Raw genomic sequence first — 24383 nt, 5'->3', positions numbered from 1 at the left:
ATATTATTTGCAAGTTGTTGTATGTCTGTTTATTTGAATGAATTGATTGTTGTTTTTCATTCTTATTTTGTTTACTTTATAATGTGCAATAAATTTTTAAAAAAATACAGTTTATTGTATGCACAAAAATATCTGTTATATCTATCTGTTGTACGTACGTAAAATGAATGAATGAATGATAAAAATAATACACAAAGTAGTTAGTTGATTGTTATGTTTGAAATTATTGATTAAATTTCAAACAATTTAATTGCTTATTGCACTTTGAAAACAAAATAACCACCATGAGAATAAACAACAGGCAAAAATTTCTGATCATCCGCAAGAAGCCGGCGACATATGGATTCCGATTGTCCCCTACTTTTCGCGTCCACATAATCCCAAATATCTGTCTGACTACAGTTGTCCCTGTTTGGTGAAAAACAGTTTAATATTAATTCACTTTTTGGGGGGGAAATATTCTCGTTCTCCTACTTTGAATCTTTCAAACAGACCCAATTTTCGATAATTAAATAATTCACATGCAACTTCTGTAAGGCTTTTATGAATTTTTCCGGAGATCGGCGACTGTACATCTCGTACACTTGCTTTGTTCGTTTCCTTGAAAACAAAGAACCCAAAAATTGCATCTACAACAACAATGAAACAGAGTGATACCTCAATTCTGCATCTTCGTAATGCGGATGAATAACAATTGGTCGTTCTGTGGTCAATTTCAAATTGGCTGACAAAGGGATAGAGCAAGCGAATACAGCATCTGCAAAAAAAATCCCCTCATTTTACATGAATAAACAAAAAAAACAACAATTAAAATCTCACTTGGTAATGTTCTGGTGTTGATCCAATCGAACAAATTTTCCATATCAGCATTTTCAAATTCACCAATAATATTCCGTTCTTCGTTGATATTGCGAATACCCGCCACGGACATGCACGACAGCAAAGCAATGCACGCAGCAAAGAACCATCTTTTCTTTACTTGAAATCCAACAATATCGCACAAAAACTGAAATATGTCAAAGAAAAAAAAATCAGAAATAATACATTCGTCTTTTAATCCAACGTTAATTGGTTACAGATTTTTTACCTTTTCACTGAACAACAGCGAAACAATGATGCACATCTGGGGAGTTAGAAACAACTTCAAGCGCATAATCATGCCGGCCATTAAAGCAAAGCAAGCCAGTTGAATCATGTTAAAAATAATCTGAAGTAAAACTTTCAAACAAAAATGAATGAATAAAAATTACAACCCCATCGCCTGTAACAAACCATAGCTGTGCTACTGCTAATCGGTTTCGAAGTTTTGTTCTCTTTCAAAAGTTGTTTGAAAAACTACAAAAAATATTGTTTTTTCAAACTTGACAATCAATTTTTCATTATTTATCTATTGTAGAATTATTTTTCTTTTACCAAAATGTATACACCAGATATGCAAATCACGAATGCCATTGGTAAAAGCAACGTTGCTGAAGTTTTCTTAAAGTACTGAAAAATTCAAGGAAAAAATTAATAATAATTTTCAAAAAAAAACAAAAAGCAATGAATGAATCATCCACTAACTTCAAATGGCAAAAAGTCAAACTCTGCCGCACATGTGTACAACAACGTATCAAAAGTGTGCAAACCGAATATCTTCGCTCGCAGAAGATCAAAAATATGCGCCTTGAAAACATACGCATTAACAAGATTATTGTAGTGGGATAATTTGTACACCTACATCGTCTTCTGTTCGTAAAAGTTTGCCAATGAAAAATTTCACACAAACAACACCAAATGCAAATGTGAACGGTTTCGAAAAATTTGCCAATTTGAAAAAGCAACCTTTGAGAAGTAACTGTTCAACATAAAGCATAATCTGAAAACAGCAAACATTAAAATATCAAAGAAAAGTAATAATGCAAACATTTCTTCTCACTTTTACGGCAATCAAACTTGCAAAAAAAAGCGAAGATAGCAACATTTCATTCTTGAATAGCATAAAACAGGCTATCAAAATGCTCACCTAAATTTCAAAAAAAAATGACAATACAAAATATCTTTTTTTTGGAAATTGTTGTAAAATATGTACAAAAAAAGTTTTAAAAAACTGTTTCAGATGGATATTGGAAATCAAGCCGAGCATATTCAGTGTCACAAGACTGCCAACCACCGTAGCTAACGCGATAGAAGCAAACTGTAATGGAATATGCAAAAGAAAAAAATTAATACAAACAAAAGACAAATTTTTTCTCATCCTCACCTGCCATACAAGCATAAACATTACTGAACTCAATGAAATCAGAATATAATTATGCAACCTGGATTTGTATCTACAAACGAAACTGACTAGAAGAATAAATGTATGATGAATTATTAAAAAAACAAAAATGGACTTTAAATCTTTCGAAATTAATAATGTAATGCACAAAAATGCCGGATAACCAAATGATTCTCTCAACGGTGGAGTCCACTGCACTCTAGTAGCCTAAATTGATAATGCTCTATATCAGTTGTTACATTAAAAAACATTTGAAATGCATCATAAATATTGCACAAATATACTTACCTCTGAATGGTTATAAAAAAAGCACAACACCGTAAACAGGCCACCGAAAATAGAATCACTATAAAGTATTCAATCACAATTCATATATGAATAAAAAGTACATGCAAAAGTGCTTCATTATTTTATAGAAAATTATAATGAATATCGCATTCAAACAATACTGATATTTAAAAGAAAAAAAAACAACTAACTACAGTTACACAATTCTCTCAAGTGAAATATATTCATCTCACCTGAGCAGAAAACCATAAAGAAAAAGAAGAGAACCAACTAGTCCAGCCAAAAAATAGACCATATAAATGTAAAAGAACATTTGATTTCCTATACCTGTAAATAAATTATGAAAATATATATATATGTAAAATTAAATTTAAATTCATCCATAATTAATCAAATAAATAAAGCTAAAACTGAAAGAAAACTGCATTATAATTTTTCAATTTATTAAAATTTTGAAATTAAAGTTAAATTAAAATAAATACATCATTTCTAAAGTATAATGAATTATATACCTTCACAGCTGGTTACAGGTGAAAGGTGAACATCTCTTTTCACTTGCCAACAGATTTGAGTAGGAATTTTCCAATATTTTGTAATCGACTTGAATACTCTATACATGGCGGATATAATAATCTGTAAATATTAAAAAAAATATTTACCAATAAATTGTATCCTAAGAAAGAAGATAGATAACCTCTGGATATAAATTAAATCTTTTCAATGCATTTATTTCTCTTCCATATTCAGTTTGATTATCACGTGTCAAAGCAATCAAGCCTTCTTTGAATGATTTTGCATTGACAAGATATTTGTAAAATGAATAATAAAATCCCTAAAAATCAATTAAAATTTTCTCATCACGAAAATTGCACTTCAATTATTGAAATTACCATTTCAGTTCGAAATAGCATTTCTCGTTCAAAATCGGCCAAATGCGAAAAATGAGTACTTCTTTCAAACATTTCAGCTGCATGTTTTCTAAAACTTTATCAATATTAAAACTTTGTCCAATTGAAACAATTAAAATCAAATCTCACCCGTGAATTGCGCCACATAAAACTGCTAAAATAAAATAACAAATACATAATAAACATATAAAGTATTTATTTATTTTATAAAATATTATATTAATGCCAAGCAAAAAGTTTACAATATTCATATTACTTGTTCTTCTATTCAACTAATAGATATATGCAAAAAGGTAAAGCAGTTAAATATATTTTGCAAAACTTATCACATTTTAATTGGATTAATAAATCAAACTCGACAAATTCAAAATAATAATAACAGATTACCAAGAATAACAACCAACAATGATTTCAAAATGTAAGCTTTATTTCCATTTTTAGAAGATGCCCCCTGCGAGAGTTCCTTTCTATATGAATTCAAAGCATCACGCTTTTTTACTTTGGAAGTCATCTTTTTTCTACAATGCTACCTGAAATGAAAATAACTTCAACTACACAGAATGTACTATTATTCAACACAAAGCATCCTAATATATTATAATAAAAATGTTTTCAACAATCCGAAGAGATTTTACAAAAAAAAAGAAAAAATTACATTTCTCCATCGCAACTCTCAGCTTATGCACGCGTACATTTTGAGAATATTTTAATAAGCAACTTGAATTATTCTCTTCAAATAATTCTCATTTTATTAATGCTAACAACTGGCTATTTTGCCTTTCCCTTGCTATAACTGTACTGCAATCACCGATTTATTTCATTGAATTGGCAATAAATTAATCACCATTAATTTCAACTTATTTCCATATTCCAATCAAATATTACGCAACAAATCATAAATTTAATTTATTCTCATTAAAAGCATTATAAGTATACATTATAAACTGACCGAAAGGTTTGAAGGAGATTTACAACTGCTAATATAGAACAAACTTTAAAAAAGTGGGTCTATACGGCACTCCTTATAAATGAAAATAAATATCAGTGCAATGCAATAATGACATGAAAGCAAAAACTTGTCTACAATATGAGTTTTTTTAATTGTAAAGTTAAAAAATAAACTTAAAAATATTTACTGATCATCTAAGCGTCAACAGGGTTAAACTTCCAAATGAGTTAATGCCTTAAACTAAAATATGTCAAGTATTTGAACAGTTTTATTTACTTATATATTCATAAGAAAAGTGACGCTGAAAACTTCCTTAACCATGTTCAATAAGACATTTTGTGATTTAGGATGGTCATAAACCGAGGATTCGTTCATAAGCAATTGCCTTAATATTAAAAAAAAGTAAACTTTCCAAGTTACAACTTTTTTACGCGTTACAGCGTATCAAATGGCAGGAATCTTGTAAGATGTGGCTTCACAATGCTGCAGCATACGTGCCTGAAAGGGAAATAACATAAACTGTCCCGAAAGCCCTCTTAGATACGTACAGTTGCTGATTTAGATTTTTTAACTAAGTTCTGAAAAATAAATCACCAACAGAATTTCAACTTTCAGCGATATTAAAAAAATTTTACCAAAAAAGCACAAATCGACGAACAATTTGCACAAATAATTACTCACTTCAAGGGCTAGTGGTTCAAAAATTAAAGGCTCTAAATTTCACCCAAACCAGCTAACTTGAAGATGAAATTTCCACCGGAACAATTCCAATTCTATTACAGTATTTTAATGCGCAAGTACTTAATTTATAAAAGGAAGTTTTTTTTCAATAATATTTTAAGTTTATTTAAATAAATGCAAATGTACACAGTAATTTTCAAAAATTTAGGACGACTTGTTTAATTGAGATATGAAAGAATTTTCAACACTTGATAACAAAATTCATTCATAATAAATGTTGAATAACTTTAAAAAATAATAAAGTAATACTGATAAAAGAAAGTTTTTCCAAAATTTTAAAATTCACTATTTCCAAATAATTCAAATGTAAATTTATAATTTCACATCATATCCAGAGAAAATTATCTTTTTCTTTTTGCCAATTTATAAACTGCTAAGTATTTCAAATTGGTAAATTTGCATTTCATGTAATTATTTGATAAAAAAATATGAGCTAATTGAAAAAGAAAAGAAATTAAATTAATTTATTTTAATATTAATGAACAGTTAATGTATAGATGGTCAACAGTTGAATAGATCATCCAAATTTTTGGTGGTGGATTCACAGGCACAAGGTGGAATGGAATGCAGTCTAGACGGAATCAGCTGAGCGTTTATCAAGCAAAAACCACTGACCCATTTCCATTTGGAACTTTCGTCAAGAGAACAGCAGCATATAATTCAGGCATGCTGTATATTATAAATAAGGGCATGGTTTGGTCCTGTGAGCGCATCATTCCAACTGTCACATTGCGTTTGAGTGGCCTAAAATTTACCGTCGTCGGTGTGCACGAACTTTTCATGTACAGATTGGCTGAAAATACTGATCAGAGCTGACTGTGCCCCGCCCAACGGGATCCGTTCGATAAAGACCAAAAATGAAAACCGAATAGTACAATTAATTGCACTTGAAAGCACCAAATCAGCATATAAAAAAAACAACCAGAAGGTAATTTGTATTCACTTCATTCTATCATTATTAACGTATTGTGATGTTGTGTTGCAATGAAATCGTATGTTGCTGTCAAAATTTCATCCAATTATATTTAAATTTTCAGTTCAGTTAAAAGATTCTTTAATTTTAGGTTTTTTTCCGTTGAATGTTTATAAATTTAACTGATTTTTTTTCAAATATCAATATTAGATCAAATTTTAAAATTGTAATTATTATTTTTTTTTGCAAAACCTATTTTCATTCATGTTTTTATTTCGAAGTTGTTTCATAATAAATGATTTAGTTTTACAAAAAGAAAAATTATAAACTGCAATTTTAGTTTTCTCTTACTTTATTGTGATTATTTAAACTGCTAGATATTATGCAGATGAATTTTAAGTGCTTTCCATTTTATCAACTTTCAATTTTGCATTTTCAAATGTTGCAACTTTTGTGTAAGACATTTTTTATTCAAAAAACTATTTTTGATAAGTTTTTCAATGAGCTCAAGAAAGAAGAAATTCTGCAATGCTGATAGTATTTTTTTACGTTGCAATTTATACGTGTAAAATTTGGATTCGTATCACTATTTCATTTATAAATGTAATAAACTGGTAAAACTTGTTTTCAATTGGATTTATAAATACACTGTCATGTTTTTATTAAATTTGATTTTTTGTATTTAACTTTTAAATATATCATCACTTACCTTGTAAAGTTATTATTACATTTTCATAAATTAAGGAATTTTAACAAATCTTTAACTTTTTCATTGAACACTGAGCCTCGAAGATTCATGAAATTCAGTAGTTTATTTTTTTTCAATTATTTTATTATAAATAGTTATTGCTTTTGAATATTTTCAAATAATTTCATTTCACTTGAATTTTTTTTAACACTTCATTGTTATTTATCGTTGATCTGTGATAGTTGTTATGCATCCACTTGAAAGTAGAATTTTGAAAAAAAAGAAAACGATAAGCGAATTATAAGGGAGATTTTTATTAAATAATAATTTATGCGGATTTGTTGACATTTTTGCAAATTTAGCACCATATTTTGCAAGTGACAAAGTTATCGCAAACTATTCATTTAAATGAGAACAAATGCTGTAATTTTGCATTGCAAAAAATTTTCACTCTACAGTATCTTTCATTCGTTAGTAACTTTGTGACTTTGTCAAATATGAAAAAATAGTTTCCTTTAATTTATGCATCTATAATAAATTTGTAATAATCAACTGCTATCTGCACATGTATGCATTATGTATATAATTTGCAGAAGAAGCTTTACATTCCATTTTCTTATCGAATTATTATATTTATATTGAATAATTGCAATTTCTTTTCATATTTTTTTTTGTAAATTAACAAATATTGTTATCATGTAGTTTAACAAACAGCGTGAAGCTGCGCTTAACTTTCCTTGTCGAAAAGCATCATTGCCTCTGAATAAGATGAACCTGAGTTTCAGTAAATTTTCAATTTTGCAACACAAAAGTTTTATTTGATTTTCATAATTAATGTTCAACAATTATTTGTCCACGTTTTCCCTTTACATTTATAATTGGCTTCTTTTAACACCAACAGATAAAGTGAAATTTTTCGTGTTCATGAAACCAGGCTCAATTGGATTCAAGTTTAAATTTTTTTTGTCAACAGTTTAAGTAAAATTTAACACTTCTTCTTTCCTTGCCACTTTAAAATATGTTGATGTCATATTTTTTATGAAATTTAAGAAAGAACCCATTTGTTTGAGATATCCTTATTTGCATAAAAGCTTTTTATTATTGAATATGCATCTTTTTTTTAAAAATGTATAACATTTTGTTTCATTGTCTAAAATATCTGGAAAGTTTCATTATAATTTAAAAAAGTTGCAAAACGAATCGCACATTTGAATAGTTGAAAATATCAAAGATTTATTTTTTGTATTTTTGAAAATGGGAGCTTAAAATTGAAGAAAATCCAAGCAAATATTGTTAGCAACGATTTTGTAGAAAGTTTATTTTTAAATAACAATTATTATTATTACTATTTGTTGATATTGAACACAGATTAGAACCAAATGCTGTTATTCGTCAGTTCAATAATTAAAATAGCATATTTTGCTCGAAGCATTAAAAAATTCACTTGCAATCAATCGATTATTACTCAGTACAGCTGCGAGATGTCATTTTCATGATTTTCAAGTTTGTACCAGTTCCGCAGTTGTTTCACAATATGTATATAAGTTTGAAATTATTTCCTTTTCTCGTACAGCACATTCGATCGGATTATTGAATTCAAATTTGATTAATTATTTTCTCTAAAGCAAAAGTGAAATAGTGCAATGTAATTTGCATCATCCAAAGGTTGTTGAATAGCGTCCAAATGAAAATTATTCTCTCAGTTTAATGTTTAAACCAAACAAGCACATATGCATATGTGATTTTAAATTTAATGTTATTTTTTATAAAAAAAAAGGTGCATCTTTTTTATAATAAATTAGATTGAAACAAAAATCTCCATTATGCATTTTTCGTTGATGGTGAATTAAAAATTTGTTTTCTTCTGGCAACAATTGTCCGAATGGAAAGATCAAGAATTGTTTCATTACAATTATCATATATTATTATTAATCCGATGAATAATGAGAGCATATTTTTGCTAACAAATGCCATTTGATCGAGCACGTGAAAAAGCCGCAGGCTTTGTACCAACCTGCCGCTGAAGTTGACAACTTTTGCATTTGCCACTCTACTAAGTTCGATACTTTTCAAGTGCAAAAAAATAACTTTTCAGAATTTGCAAAAAGTGCACCTATTTTTATTCTTTTTTTTCCGTCTATATTTTTTATATTTTGAAAAAAAAAGATTTTTTTGTTCTGTTTGTTTTTATGCGTTATTTGATTATCTTTTTTTTCTAAATTTTATTTAGAATAATAATCGACGAATATGAGATAATTTTGTACAAATTATTATGCATGTATGCATGTGCGTGCGCGTGTTCTGCTGTGGAAAAGTTGATTCAGACAAAATTTGATGATTTCACTTGAAAACAAACAATGGATGGAAAATAATGATGATGAATAATGTTCGATTACGTTTTTGCTTTTCAATGGCATTCGGTGCTAGCTGTCGACTAGCGCGACAACTGCTGCGCCCAAAACAGTCACAGCTAACAGCTACAATTGCACCAGTGGCAGTTATATTTTTTTATTGGTCATTTTTATTTTGAAAAATTAAAAACAAAACATTATCAATAAATTGTAAATTATACCAAGAATTTCGAGGAAAAAAAAGGAGGTAAATATTTTATTTTCATAATAATTTTTTGTTCGATTAACTTTTCCCAACTTTATTCGAATAGAATGATCATTGAAATTTTGAAAAATAAAAATTGTTCTTTTATTTTTCTTCAAAAATCAAATAGTCCTTCAGAAAAAAAACATGTTTTTATATATATAATAAATAATCTGAAAAATCATGCCAACTTGACTGACTGTAGCGAACGGCCTCAGATTTTGCCAACACGTCACTGGAAGATCTTTTCACTCTTTTCCCTTTTTTGTTATTTATCATAATTCTACAGTACGTCCGAGTGGTTATCATTGACAAGTTTTTTTTTCTCGTCACCTCTTTTTTTATTTATTCCATTGAAATTTGTCCGATCGAGATGAGAATCTTTATTTTTTCTTCTAAATTCAAATCAAAATTGTTTGAAAATGCGGACAAAAATATTTTTTTTAAAACAAATTTTAAAGTCAACTCTTCACAAAGTATATTTAAACTGTGCCAATTTTGGGGGTTTACTTCAGGTGGAAATTTCAATTGGTTCATTGGAATGCGTTGATTGAGATTAAGAAGATCAAGAAAGAGGCAGTGTTTGTTTGTTTTTTGCCCTGTTTTCACAATTTGATATTTAACACGTTGAAAGGGAAAATTAATAATTTCGAAATTATGGATTCGGTCGATTATTGAACAGATTGACGTGCGTCAATCAAGTAATAACCGATGCCTGGTCAACGTGGCCATTTGCGATCATTGTGTGTGTGTGTGTGTGTGTGTGTGTGTATGTGCCTGTTCCAGGTCTCGTTCATTTTCTCGTGACCGGCAAACAGTACAACTTTTATCTACGTGTATGTGTGTGTGTGCGTGTAGAATTCAAAATAAACAAACAACACACACACATACATAGAGTATAAGATGCATATTGAATAATTCAACGTGCACATCGTATGATATGTATTATGGAAATGTGGAGAAAAATGAATTTACAGAAACGAGTGACCAATTTTTGAAACTTGTTTCGTTCCCGACCGACCACTCGACGTGTCAGACAACTTTGCTTTTGTCAACCGAGTTCACTTGCACACAGACCCACTGGAAAATGATCTGCAGGTTCTTTTGGACTGATAATCTTTTTTTTTCGATTTTTGTTGAATTGTATTTTTTTTCAAATTAAAAAAGTCCGGCCAAGGTTGAACTGAAAAAATTGGCTGAACAGAACGTCAAGCTTGTTCTGTTGGCAGTAAGCATCCCAGCAGCCGTTCCTGATATGCGAATGTTTTGCGAGTGTGTCTGTGCGTGGCAGCTGCCTGCTGCTTTGCAAAGCATAAAACTTATTACATATAGAATTTTTATCTTTCGGCAATAGAATCCACTCTGCATTGGCCTCGTCATTTTCTTTCATCTGACTCGTATACTTTCTTTTAATCATCACCATCATCATTAGTAGCAGCAGCAGCAGCAGCAGCAGTAGTAGCAGCAGTAGGCTTCTTCTGCTTATTCTTCCACCTTTCTCTTCAAATTTTCTCCCATTTACTTATTCGTCGTTTGTTCACAAAGTTCAATACTAAATAAAGTGGAATTTGCTAAATCGTCAATGTTTCAATTTAAATGTCTGCCACTGGACGTATTTGAAATTGAATCGAATCCAAAAAAGCGACCGACAATCAAACGGCTAACGTTAATAATTATTACAAAGTGCTCGGTATATTTTTTTTTTCTTCTTATTGGACAAATTGTATAAATCAATTTTTTTCACTCTCATTATAAATCATCCTGTGTATATTTTTGTAGTTGCAATTTCCAATATTGACTCTTTTTTCTCGTCGCATCATTTCCTCGATCGTACATGCACGGCGGTGTTTCAGAGCACAAAGTTTGCACAGCGACGAAAGTTTACCCACGTTCTTCTTGTAATTTATCATCTCTCTCCCATTGCATCATCAATTTCAATTTATAATTTATAATTTATTATTTCAAAAAAAAAATATTCTCACGTTCATCAAATATTATTTTTGTTTCAATCACGTTGAAAAATTAGCAATTTTTCATCAGTATCTGTATGCATACTTTTGTGTTCATGTGGAATATATATTTTTTTTCTTCTTCTTCAAAATATTTCATATCATTTTTCATCTATTGAACGATGTTTGCTTTTGTACGCTTCATTCAAAAACGGTCGAACGTTTTGTTGTTCTTCTTGTAGTTTAGCACATTTGTGAAACGTACGTCCACAGAATTTAAGCTGAACGAACAGAATTTTCAGATAAATAATTTCAGTTGTCGACTTTTGTATTCTGTTCGTAAATATGCAAATGATTGTGCCGTGTCGGAGATTATCATTTAATTTTTTTTTTAAACGCAAAATTTTATTAACAATTCGACATTGTCGATTTTGCATGGTGGAGATTGATTGGTAGTTTGTATTATTTTGGTGACAAAATTGTTCGATCGCGTATGGACGTGTCATGTGCTTCGATGTGAACAAAGAGCGGAGAGCAGAGGGGCAAATGGGAGAGAGTGAGAGACAGAGACAGAGGGGTAGAGGGATGGTTGAAAATGGATATTAATCGACGTGTGCAGAGAGCAGGTCGGTCAAGCATGGTAAACCTCAAAAGCGGGTCATTTTTGGTCTGCTTAGCCGTTGGCCACTGGCCAGAAGAGAGGGCGAGAGAGAGAGAGAGGGAGAGAAGAATAATAGTTCACATCCATTGTCCTACGACTACTTGTACGGGCTAGGGAAGCAGCAGCGCCAATGGCACAGGTCGTTCGTTGACGGCGTCCACTCGCTGCACTGTTCGCTCGTTGAACACCGGCGCGACATTCGTCTAGTCTTTTTGGCAAATTATTTAAATTTCCGCATCTCTCCTCATAATTACTGTACTAATTGAAATTGTAAATTGTTATTATTTTTTTTTCTAGCCGTCGTCGTCGTGCACGCTATTTCGGACGGCCCAACTTCCCACTGCCAAGCTGCGTTGTTTGGAAGAGGAGAAATTTTAATTAATTTGCAAATTTTTCTTCCTTTTTTTTAAAATTGCGCTTCGTATTCTGTACACACAATTGTGTGGCAGTAGCACAATTGATTATTGATCTCTTCTTCTCTGTCGACTCGTCTCAAAGGAGCAGAGTAGAGAAAGAGGGAAAAAGAAAACGCCAAAAGAGGAAGCAAACCAAAGAATAAATTATAATATATATATCTATTGGTATACGTACAAGAAGAAGGAAAATAAAAGGAGAAGCAGGAAAAAAAGACAATTGGAAAAAAAAGAGAAAAAGAAAGAACCTCGAAAGCCACGTTTGTTTAGCCAATGAACGCTGTCACCAGGCGTCGACGGCTTGATTTCCCGTGTTTGTCCTTCAACGCAGCAGCAGAGTAGTGCGAGAAGAGAGACGTACGTAGGTACGTACGTACGTCATTGGCGTCGTTTTCGTTTGTTCACAAATTGTCAGACTTGCTCTGACCGCATCATCCCATCCCGTTTGCCTTAAGCAGCAGCAGCAGCAGAAGCAGCAGCAGCAATAGCAACAACAACAATAATAAGAAGCAGAAAAGCTAAAGCAGCAATACGCTGACCAAGCGCCTGATGATCATCATGCGCTGGTGTGTTGCTGTCATTTGAATCCATTTCCATTTCCATGGCTCTGGTTAGCCACCAACGTTGCATGCCGACCGGTATAACATTTATTTTTTCTTTCTAATTTCAACATATATGCTTATAGAATTAAGTATTTTTTTTTATTTTCTAGCAAACGGCGAAACTAATCACAGCCTTTTGGCAACCCAATCTTATCTATCCGGCAATGTTGGAACTTCTTTGCAGAATGTCCAGCCAGATCGACCAATTGGCTACGGTGCTTTTGGTGTTGTCTGGTATGTTAATTGTTTTTTTTCTTCTTCTTCATCATATTTTTGAATATCATTTATGAGAATACCATTGTCTTCATAATGGAATTTAATTAATTTATTTATTTCTTATGCATTTTTCTCTCTTTTCCCAACTCTTCTTCTTTCTTCTTCTTCTTCTTCTTCTTCTTCTTCACGTATTCTGCATTTTGTTTACTCCCGCAGTGTTTGCTGAACGAGGCCGAAATTTTGTCGAGAAAGTAGAATATACATCACTTTGCACACAACCTCTTTTCACTGAAAAGCCCGTGAAGCAAAAACTCCGGGGTCTGTTTTGTTGACTCGGTAAAACAACGGGGTTTCAACTGTCACTTGGATTCGTATTTTCTTTGGTATTTTTTTCCTCGAAACAGTTTTTGCTCATCATTTTCTCAAACAACAAAATATGCACTCATTCATTCATATATTAATAATAATAATAATAATAATAATTTTTCCACAAAAACCAATTTCTTGTTCCACTGCACGTCAACCATATGATCGGATAATGACAAGGACGTCGACGCGTCGGTAAAAATACGGCCCGGTGCCTGTCGCCGAAACGCCACAGACCTTGACGACATCATTTACCGTAATCTATTGTAACCATTACCGTTTTTTTATTTTAATAATTTGGCCAAAGTATAATTTATATTTTTGCTTTTCTGTTGTTAATTTTGAAACTTTCCTGTTTCTTTTTTCATTCTTTTCATCTTCTTTGATAATGGTGTGCTGTGTGTAGTATATATGATCATGATTTGCTGTTGGTTGGGGATTTTTCAATATTTATATTATTAATTTTGGTTGTTATTTCAATTTGAAAAATCCCCTTTCGAATAATTTCTTCATTTGCATATTCTTCTCTCATATTTGACACAAATTCTTGACCGCATCACCACCGGCACTATTGTGCACTGTCAATCATCAAATCAAAAATCGTTGCTGCATATTCCACAGCTGTTTGACATGTGGCTGTTGTGTTGTTGCATGTGGAATTTTAAATTTACAATATTCATACTTGAACATATTGAAAAGAGGAAAAAACAACAACATATTATCTTGACAGTGTACAAATATGAAATGAATGGATAAATGAGTGATGTACATGTTGTCAATGGGATACTTTGTCAAATTAATAATAATATTATTATTGTTGTTTGTTTGTTTGTTGTCGACGTGGTGATCGTTGTGCATTTTGGAAATTGTCACACAAGCACAGAGGTATACGGTTGATACGGAAAAGCTTGGACCGGTCGGCGGTATATATGTATATATAGATATAGAATATGTGGCGGCGTCGAGAGCCACGATGACGACGGTGACCAGTTTTCTGTTCTTTCGGTGCTGCTTCATAACAAGCGTTTCGCATGCGGCCGGTCAACTAACTCTGGTGCCTGAATGGACCGAACCGGTCGATCGGTCGGTCGTTTGCTCGCCCAACATTCACTCACCACTTCTTCTTCTTCTTCTTCTACTGTGCTTCATGGACGACCTTGTCTCCTACCTCCCCGTCTATACTTTTTCGTTAATTTTTATTTAAATTTCTTTTCTCCGATATTTCACTCAATTCTTTCCATTTTTGCACGTTTGGGTGTGTGAATTGATGAAAAAAAATAATAATTTTCTACAGGTTGCTACAGTAGACAGGTGTTAATTTTCTTGTTTTTTTTCCATTATTGCTCTTTTGGCTCACGTAAATTTTGAAATTTCAATTCCCACTCGCCAGAGCAGGGTTTTTGGAGTGAGAAAGGCCGGTGGCTTGGGACCGATTTTCGCTTGCCAACCAACCTGATGAGGTAGACAAGGTAGAAGAAGAACCAGTCAGTCAGTGATTGTCGTCTAGTTTCGTGTGAGTTGTGCAATCCCAGTCGACGTTGTCATCATCATCATCATCGCCGGCACCGGCACCGGCATGATCCGATTCAGGTCGCCGGGTTCTCGGCCCTTTCAACCGCTAGTGACCCCCGTTGAGACCGGTTTGCCCGGGGCCATTGTTGTTCAGCATTGGAAAAACACAAGACCAACCAAACTGGGTCAAGTTCACCATCACCACCACTATTACTCGTCCTCCTCATCAGCATGAGCAACAAGCAACAGCAGTAGTAGAATGAATCATTCAATTGTCTGTCATGGTCCACGCCGACGTGCAGTCACTTTTATCCTCTTCTTTACATTCTTCATTCTAATTTTTTTATCATTATTCTTTTATTATCAATTCTTTTCATTTATTTGAGATATCTGACTGACTGACTGACTGGCCGACTTTGCTCGAACTGTTATAAATAATATTGGGCTATTTTTTTTATTATTTTCACTGATCAATTCTCTTGAAAAAAGAAGAAGAAGAAAAAAACTTATTCTGTAAACAGTTAAAAATTACCTCGTTAGCTGGCTGTGTACAAGAAAAAAAAAGCATTGCCAGCTAACCTCTTGTTTGCTTGCTCGAATTGTGCTATACAAAATGATGATGATGAATAATAATAATAGTCGGAACGAGAAAGACCAGTTCGTCGATCAAGCTTGTCTTCGTCGCAAAAGCGAAAATCAATCTACGTCGGGTCGATTGAATTTTTAAAGATTTTTCCACGTCCAATCAGCCATAGCAACACTTTCATAATTTTATTGCGATTTTTCTCTTCTTTTTGCCTTTAACGAAATGGAACCGCTTGGAAATTGTGGTTCGACTTTCGATTTCGAATTTACAAAACAAAACCATGCCCGCAGTAGTAGAAAGTAAACAACAATTGCGACAACATTTTCTTCTTTTTCATGTAAATTTTCTATTCTTATAATTGACCAATTGGAAGGGTGAATTTCAAATTTGAATAAAAATGAAAACAGTCCAACGTCTCTGCGCTGCGGTGCGACCAACGTGCCCGCCATTTTGTTTTTCCGCTACTCCAAAATAAACCCCCCAGTCGATAAAAACAACCAATTTCACTTATTCAAATCAAATCAATGGAAATTGAATTTTTTTACTTTTTAAAAATATTATTTCATATTTAAAAAATATATTTTTTTAAAAATCTTTATTTTTAGGTCTGTTACGGATCCACGTTCTGGAAAAAGGGTAGCGTTGAAGCGTATGCCGAATGTTTTTTTAAATTTAGCCTCATGCAAGCGCGTTTTTCGAGAAATTCGAATGCTTTCCTCTTTCAAAAATGACAACGTAAGTAGTATTCAATTCAATTCTCTAATGGCATGCTAATGATTAATTTTTCAAATTTGTAAATTTCTTTTCTCTTTCTTTATTAATTCACTTTCTTCATGATGATGATGATGATGATGGAATTTATACATATATATATATATATATATATATATATATATATATACTTTTTTAAGTTTCAAAGCAGTTGCATGAAATTAATTGTTTCGGAAAAATTTTCCTTTTCACGCTTCACAAAGTAATTAACATATAATAAAAGCTAAGCAGCACTTTTGAAAATTGTCCCTTCTAGAGCAAGCAGCGCAAGCTGACACACACACACACACTGATGGAGAGAGGGCTTTTAGCTATTTTCAATTCATCAATATAAAAGAGAATTTGCTTCGGCATTTGTTTGATGCTTTTATCCACGTTTTTATTGCTTAGCTTTGCAAAGAATGTTTCTACTTTTTTTTGCTAAATTTATTATTTAATTTTCCATGCATGAACTGTGCGAAGCAATAAAAATCTGGCAAATCGTGATTGAAACTTTTCTAAAGCAATTCAAAAAGCTCAACAAAGAAACGAGATCATGTTTCTTTTCTTTCGAATTGTTAAAAATGCAACTCTGTGAATCAACAAAAAAAAATCAATCATATCTGTATTTGCACATATATTTATATTTATATAATGTAAATGTGAAATTTGAAACTTTTTTTTTACCAATTCTGCTTGGCAAATAAATAATCAATTGACTAATTAAGCAAAGCTGAACATTGAAAATCGTTTTATCCTCACAATTTGTATCCATCTTTGTCGTCACATAGAGAACAAACAAGAGACAGGAAGAAGAACATGTTGAAGTAGAAGAAAGAAATGAATTAGAGGAGAGGAAAATTTTCAAATTGATTTGCAAATTTAAACATCGATTTGCTGCTTTTCTATCTTTTTTAAAATCTCAATCCGGCAGACTTTTTTTCTTTCGCTACTTATATTTATTATTATTTCTCTTTCTTCTCGTTGCATTTAATTTGAATATGTTGCATTTTTGAATGCAATGATTTTGCCATTTGCAACTTAAATTTAATCTCCTTCTTCCTCTGCACGATACCAACTGTTCAGTGAAGACTTGCCCCTAACGGGTGCTAGTTTTGAAGGAAACATCAGCCGGAAGTGATCCACTTCCGTCATTTTATTTCTATCGGCTTCTTTTGAACCAGTATTTCTACGTTTTTCCAGATGTGCTTTGACCAACTGGTACTTTGGGTCAGGGCCGTATGTGTGTGCGTTTGTTCATCCACACACACACTACATATATACATACCATTTTGAAATACAAAATTTCTTTTTTAATCAATCAGTACAGTTTTTTACAGTATGACGGTAGAATTTTTAAATCTGATACATTTTTGCATTTAAATAAATAAACGAATTAAATATATTAATATTTTTATGAAATCAAATATATGTATATTATCAAATCATTTATGATAGCTGAAAACTGTTTCCTTTGTAACCTGAAATTTTCGTATTTCATACCGTAGTTCCTTGTAACAGTATTTATTTTAAGCTATTCATTTTAAAAAGCCATTGATCAAATAATTCATTATTGAAGAGCAAGAAAATTTGTAAAGTGTGCAAATAAATTATAATTTGCTTTTATTGTAAAAGTTTATTTTAATAATATTATTTTCAGGTATTATCATGCTTGGACATTCTGCATCCACCAAACGCTCGCATGTTTGTCGAAATGTAAGTTAAGTATATATGTATATATAATTGGTAAATTTTGCGTTTCTAATTCTTATGTTTAAAATTCACATTTTTGAATTAACTGAATTTTTCTCCTCATTGAGAAGTAATCTGACTCGTATTGATTTTTATTTCAAACGTAAACTTCGACTTCATTTCAAATCATGGAATCTTCAAGCAATTTATTTAAGCTGCTATTTGTGCGTATTGCCAGTGACCAACCAACGATCGTTTTAGTTTTAAACATATATACATATGTATTCATTGATCGCATTATTTTCGTGTACAGCAGCGCAACAGCTTTTTCATGAAATAGTAAAACGAAGAAAAAGAAAGAAAGAAAATTGAGGACGAATAATTTATTTTTAAAAAAAAACCTAAAAATCAATTAATTGTTTTTTTGTTGTTAGATTTGTAGGATGAATTTGTCAGATGGTGAAGGGTAAGATGGAATTTTGCTTTGAAAAAATTGTAAAATATAAATAGATAGATAGATGGATAGATATCGATAATTTTGTTTGATCCAGGAAATGAATGGGAAATTTGGAAATCAGTTTCTCAATTTCGTCTGCTTCATATTCTGACCTTCTGTTCATGAACTGGATGTGTATATCTCAGCAGGATGTATGGTGATGAGAATCACAATCGTTCGATGTTTTTGATCCAGGTCGTGCCTGTCGATCGATTGCTCTCCACAGCTGTCGTCTGATATATGTGTGCTTTCCATTGTCCGCAGCTGTGCAATTGATAATCCGATCAACGATAGATAGTTTTTCTCTTTTGGTATTTTTTCCTTTCACCATTATCTATAGCTTTTCATCAAGTGAAAAGCAAGCTTTCAACGTTTCTTTCTGCGTCTTGATTGCTTTGTCATCTGGCTTGATGTATTATTATTTTTTTTATGATCATTATAAAAATATCCCCCATTGATTTGATTTTCCAGACATCGGGTACTCGACGTTATATAGAAGCAGCTGGGCATTTTCGAAATTTATTCATTTATTTGCGGAATGTTGTGGCTGATTTTCTCTTTTCTCAATATGACATTCTAAGAAACAGCCTTCTTTTCTATTTTTCAAATCAAAAAATATTTCAATATGTGCAAATTATTCACCATGACAGATTTTCAATATGCGCGCTCACACAGCTGGACATTGGAATCTACTGGAAAATAATTGCGATGATAGAAAATGTGAATATTATATCACTGGAGAGAAAGATGAATAATAATTTTTTGTTTAAATATACAATAATTTCTTAATGACTGATTAGAATTTTTTGAATAATATTGCACGTGCAATTTTTATTTCAAATTTGAGTATTTATTTTTTTAATTTAACTTTTAGTTATGTACTCACAGAGCTCATGCAAAGTGATTTGCACAAAATTATTGTCTCACCTCAGCCGTTGACAACTGATCATGTGAAAGTGTTTGTTTATCAGATTTTGAGAGGTAAAAAGAGTCGATAATAATACAATATCTAGTAATAATAATAATAATACTAATGTGTATGTTTTTTTTTTCAAAGGCTTATTGTATTTACATTCGGCAAGAATTCTTCATCGTGATATCAAGCCGGGTAATTTGCTAGTCAATAGCAACTGCCTGTTGAAGGTGAAGGGAAAAATCATTTCAAAAAAAGTATTTCTTTTAAATTGAAAAGCATTAGATATGTGATTTTGGGCTGGCCCGTGTCTGGGATCCGTCAGAGCAAGCTACACTGACGCATGAGGTGGTTACGCAGTATTACAGAGCGCCAGAATTGCTGATGGGCGCCAGAAATTATACGGCTGCCGTTGATGTGTGGTCTGTTGGGTGCATTTTTGCTGAACTGCTTGGTCGAAGAATATTGTTTCAAGCTCAGGGTCCAGTTGAACAGGTTGCAAAAATTGGATTTGAAATTTGAAAAAAATTTGAATTATATTCCTAAATCATTGTAGCTCAACTTAATCATCGACTTGCTTGGCACGCCTTCAGTAGCGGAAATGCGATACGCATGCGAAGGTGCAAGGAATCACGTTCTCAAATCGCCATTCCGACCACCGAAATATTTCAAATTGTATTCTCTCAGTCAACAAGCTACCCAAGAAGCGGTCGGCTTGCTCACACAGATGCTTTGCTTTGATCCAGTAAAATATTGCGTTTATTGTGTAAAAAAAGATAATGAATAAGAAAAAAAAGGAGAAATTCTCTTGCATTTAGGATAAACGCATAACTGTCGGTGATGCACTTGCTCATCCGTATTTGGAGGAAGGTCGACTTCGGTTCCATTCGTGCATGTGCTCTTGTTGTCGTACCACGTCCAACGGAACCCGTGTTTATGCACAAAATCCGGAGCCGGTTCACAGTGAACCGTTCGACGTGAAATGGGAAAAAGAATTGTCACGTTTGTCCATGTTCGAGCTCAGAGATCGAATTTACAAATTCATCATTGAACGTGCTCCTCCGTATCACATTCCTCTGTGCATCAATCCGGATTCGAACGCATTCAAAAGCTTTATCACGTGAGTGCAATTTTTGCACGATTAAAGCACTACGGCATGGTTATTATGCATATAATAATTTCTTTTGTTAATTATTTTTTTGCGCACCATTTGTTATAAAACCAAACAAAAGAGCATATTTTTCCCTCTCATATCCTTCCCCCTTTCCTCTTGCATATTTTGCGTATGTTGCTTTCTGTGAATGCGCCAGTCTTTGTTAAATTTTTATTTATTTTTATTATTTTCAATGGCTGAACTTATTCCAATTTTCACTCCGAGCACTCTGAATCAGCCATCATCAATGGTGTGAGTGTAGCTAGTTATAGCCTGCTTTTACTTTTTGTTAATGCTTGTTATATGATTGATTCTACTACTTTTTTATTGCATTGTTGCGTTATTTAAAAAATTATGCTGTTTGTTGCTTAATTTTATGGAATGTATTACGTTTTTTTTTGCAAATTAAATAATTGTTAAGATGAAAATAAATAATGTATTATTATTCTTATTATTGTAAAATAATGCATTTTTCAAATGAAAGCATGAGTAGGAAGAAAAAATTTATTTTAATTTTTAATTCAATTTGTTCCATTGTCCTCATAGTAATTGTTTTTTTTTGTTGTAGTTCTTCGGTTGCGCAAGCGTCGGAACTGCCTCCTTCGCCGCACGCATGGGAATAATTAAAATTGGAATAAGTCGATCCAATTTTTTCCCTGTACATACATACATACATATATATACATACATCCATACATCCATACTCTTCTTCACCACAGCGTGTGTTCACAATCGTAACTGACGATTTGTTGTTGCTCTGATACTTTTTTTGAGCTAAATTGAGCAACAAAAATTCAGATGAAACGATTGCACATTTATTTATAAAAAGGGCACACTTTATCATCGGCCGTCTACTACCTTCATGCACTTCTTTCTATATATGCAACGTTGCCAATTTTGTTGGGGCTTCTGTAGTTGATATTATTATTATTATTATTATTAATCTCCTCTAGAACAACTGTAATTATTTTTGTTAAGCTCTTATTTTGCTGTTATTGATTTTTTGTTTATCACTATACTTCAATCGTATTACTGTTGCTTTTTCCGTATAATTTTTTTTCTCATGACCCCTGCCGCATTGGTTGTGGGAATTTTGGAAAGTTAGGAAAATTGCATCATGCGATTGTTTTTTTTGTTCACTATTTGTTTTGTTATCTTGTGTTATTTCTCTCTATATCCCTCACACTGGTCATCCATCAAGCTGAATACCTGCCTTGTACGAAGAAGGATAGGCGAATGGAAAAAATTTAGGAATCTTTAAATTGCATTGCCAAAATGCATTTTCTTCTTCTTCTTCTTCTTATTATTATTATTTTTGTATTTCTGTTTGTTGTCGCTTGAATTTTTTTTCTACGGCTGCCATTGGATGAACATACTCACGTTTGGTCGTATGTCGTCATCAGCATTATGCACAGCTGTTCTCATCTGTACATTATTATTGTACACAGAAGAAATATCTCATCATTTCCTCATATATCCTCATTAGGTATCAGAGATCGCTCATTTGAAAAAACAAAAAAACAAAACTCCAGCTACACACTGCCAGCTGTTTGAATGAACGATAGGATAGAAGGGTGAAAGTACTGATCGTGTTGTGGAATGAATGTTTTGGAACTATAATATGTAGCTTGTTGTTGTTGTTGTTGTTGGATTGTTTGTGATGATGGTTATTTTTTGCAATTGCGCGTTTGGATTTGGTTGCTTGTGAAAGCATGTAACAGTCGTACAGCATTATTATAATTGACTTTACAAGCTGAACAAGTTTTCACTGCACGACAGCTAGTGGAGAAGGTACTGAGAACTGGATACCGGCGATTTTTTTCTTCTTTTCTATTCCATCCCCGGTATTGTTGTGAAAATTCAAAGTTATGCTAATTTTGCTGCCTGAGTTTTGGAACGTCAGACGTTGATCGGCAGGGATGCACATGCAAGCATTTTCTACTCATTCATTCATTCATTTATGGTGAAGTTCAAAAAAAACAGATTATTATGGGTCCGGCGCCGTCTGAAGTTTTCGAACTTTTGCTGCTCATATTTTTTATTGATCCATTTCCTTCCGTATACTCTGCTAACTCATCGAGCATCTCCCTAATTCGAATGTCGACGAGCTTTGTTGTCGTCATTTGAGATATTTTTTTTTGAATTTTTATTTCTTCTTTGATGCCTGCCTTTTTTTGGATTGAATTTTATTTAGTTGCTTATTCCAATAAGAAGCGACCGAAGAAGATGAAGAAGAAGCAAGAATTTATAGAATTTTCTTGCTGCTTCTCTCTCTCTCTCTCCTCAGTCGTGAAAGTTTTTTCGTTTTCCATTTTGTTGTTGTTCTCGCCTACTCTCTGTCGTAAAGTCACACGATGAGCAGAAGAAAAAGCACAATCCAATATGCTTGTCCAAATGCTACTCAGGCCTTTTCCAATGAACTCCTTTTTCCTGAATAATTCCCATTTTTAAAATTATGCTTACGGTTTGTTTTTTATCCATTTATTTTATTATATGTTGATTTTTTGTTTTCCACCACAAGTGGAATCACAACTGACTGGTGGCAATGTTTTTATTTTCCCCCGTTGATTTGGTCAGTTTTTTTTTTATTTTTAATTTTATTTCAAATTATTTAACTTATTATCATATTTCTACTTGCCACCAGTCGGATTATTGCTGTTCGTTTCATTCTGTGTGCACTAGTGTGATCTTTTGGGAAAATATTCCATGCTGAATCGAACAATGCAAATTTCTCTCTGTCTATTGGAAGGCGGTTTTGTAAAAAATAATTATCGATGATGAAAAATAAAAAAAAAGCATTACATGAGTTTGTTGCAAAATTTGAAAAAAAAATTTCTCTATGTTTTTATTGTTGTACCTACTTGTCACATTTGAAGGTAGCATTTAATTTTTCATTTTTTTCATATGCGATAGGTAATGTTATTATTATTGGTCAAAAAGTAAGTGCGATTGGCATATTCGAATGACAAGATATTATTCCAAGAACATTCCGACTTCTTTTTGGAACATATTTCCAACTCATAAACAAAATCCTGTTCTATGAACTGATCCACGATTTGTACCATGTCGGTGATGCTGTTCTTAATAAGGAATTTTGCTGTTAGAATTTTCTCAAATGTATATCCTCTTTTGAATCAATGACTGCTGGTTGATTATCAGTGCATAGCTCTTTCTGCTGGTCGTTTCAAATCATCATTGTCGTTGTGAAATATTGAACAGAACACACCAAAAATATATGATCAAATATATGAAAAGTAGCAGAATCCAAACCAAGAATAATTTCAATACTTACTGGTACCACATTTGGAACATTGAGGGTAACTTTAACTGCTACCGTGGCAGAATGCATAGCGACTCCATACCTGGTCAATTGTTTTAATGTATTCTGTTGCTATTATACAGAATAATCCAATTCATTCTTACTCTTTGTCATAAGTCAAGCCACACCGGGAACTCCACTTAACGCCTTTACGTCAAATTGAACTAACACAATGAATTGTGTTGAATCGAATACTAGACCGTATATCTAATTTGCATTCACTTATCGATCACAATCGAAAATTTGGAAAAAACGCTTTCCATCTTCCAAAAATAGCTAAGGTTATAGCGCGAATAAAAAGTGTATATATTATGTAAAGCGAGATGAGTGAAGATATAAAAAAGATGCAATGATATGATATAATTTTATTATAAAGTATCAGTATTAAGACAAGCGAAGAGGCGAAAAATCAT

The 24383-nt window shown here is 32.3% G+C and overlaps 3 protein-coding genes across 3 annotated transcripts; 2 read left to right on the top strand and 1 right to left on the bottom strand.

Moving 5' to 3' along the window:
* Nucleotides 1-254: 254 nt before the first annotated feature.
* Nucleotides 255-3967, bottom strand: Tsp_01233 (protein dpy-19). The gene is made up of 16 exons (XM_003376986.1): nucleotides 3844-3967; nucleotides 3586-3610; nucleotides 3439-3526; nucleotides 3243-3380; nucleotides 3061-3181; nucleotides 2820-2875; nucleotides 2425-2467; nucleotides 2091-2176; nucleotides 1721-1858; nucleotides 1564-1665; nucleotides 1414-1488; nucleotides 1273-1335; nucleotides 1088-1207; nucleotides 820-1006; nucleotides 658-757; nucleotides 255-408 (listed from the first exon to the last, which is right to left on the bottom strand). Exons 1-16 carry the CDS (start codon nucleotides 3965-3967, stop codon nucleotides 255-257), a joined length of 1620 nt encoding a protein of 539 aa, XP_003377034.1.
* Nucleotides 3968-10282: 6315 nt separating this feature from the next.
* On the top strand, nucleotides 10283-10696 carry Tsp_01234 (hypothetical protein). Its single transcript, XM_003376985.1, has 2 exons — nucleotides 10283-10440; nucleotides 10510-10696. The coding sequence occupies exons 1-2, from the start codon at nucleotides 10283-10285 to the stop codon at nucleotides 10694-10696; spliced, it is 345 nt and encodes a 114-aa protein (XP_003377033.1).
* Nucleotides 10697-12781: 2085 nt separating this feature from the next.
* Nucleotides 12782-22205, top strand: Tsp_01235 (extracellular signal-regulated kinase 1). The gene is made up of 10 exons (XM_003376984.1): nucleotides 12782-13003; nucleotides 13078-13201; nucleotides 16253-16382; nucleotides 18058-18113; nucleotides 19460-19566; nucleotides 19643-19728; nucleotides 19784-19993; nucleotides 20055-20243; nucleotides 20317-20618; nucleotides 22100-22205. The coding sequence occupies exons 1-10, from the start codon at nucleotides 12967-12969 to the stop codon at nucleotides 22203-22205; spliced, it is 1347 nt and encodes a 448-aa protein (XP_003377032.1). The 5' UTR covers nucleotides 12782-12966.
* The last annotated feature ends 2178 nt before the right edge of the window (nucleotides 22206-24383 follow it).

This window comes from Trichinella spiralis (genome assembly GCF_000181795.1).
Source record: "Trichinella spiralis strain ISS 195 chromosome Unknown Scfld4, whole genome shotgun sequence".
NCBI lineage: Eukaryota > Metazoa > Nematoda > Enoplea > Trichinellida > Trichinellidae > Trichinella > Trichinella spiralis.
This window is presented reverse-complemented; position numbering and strand designations above follow the sequence as displayed.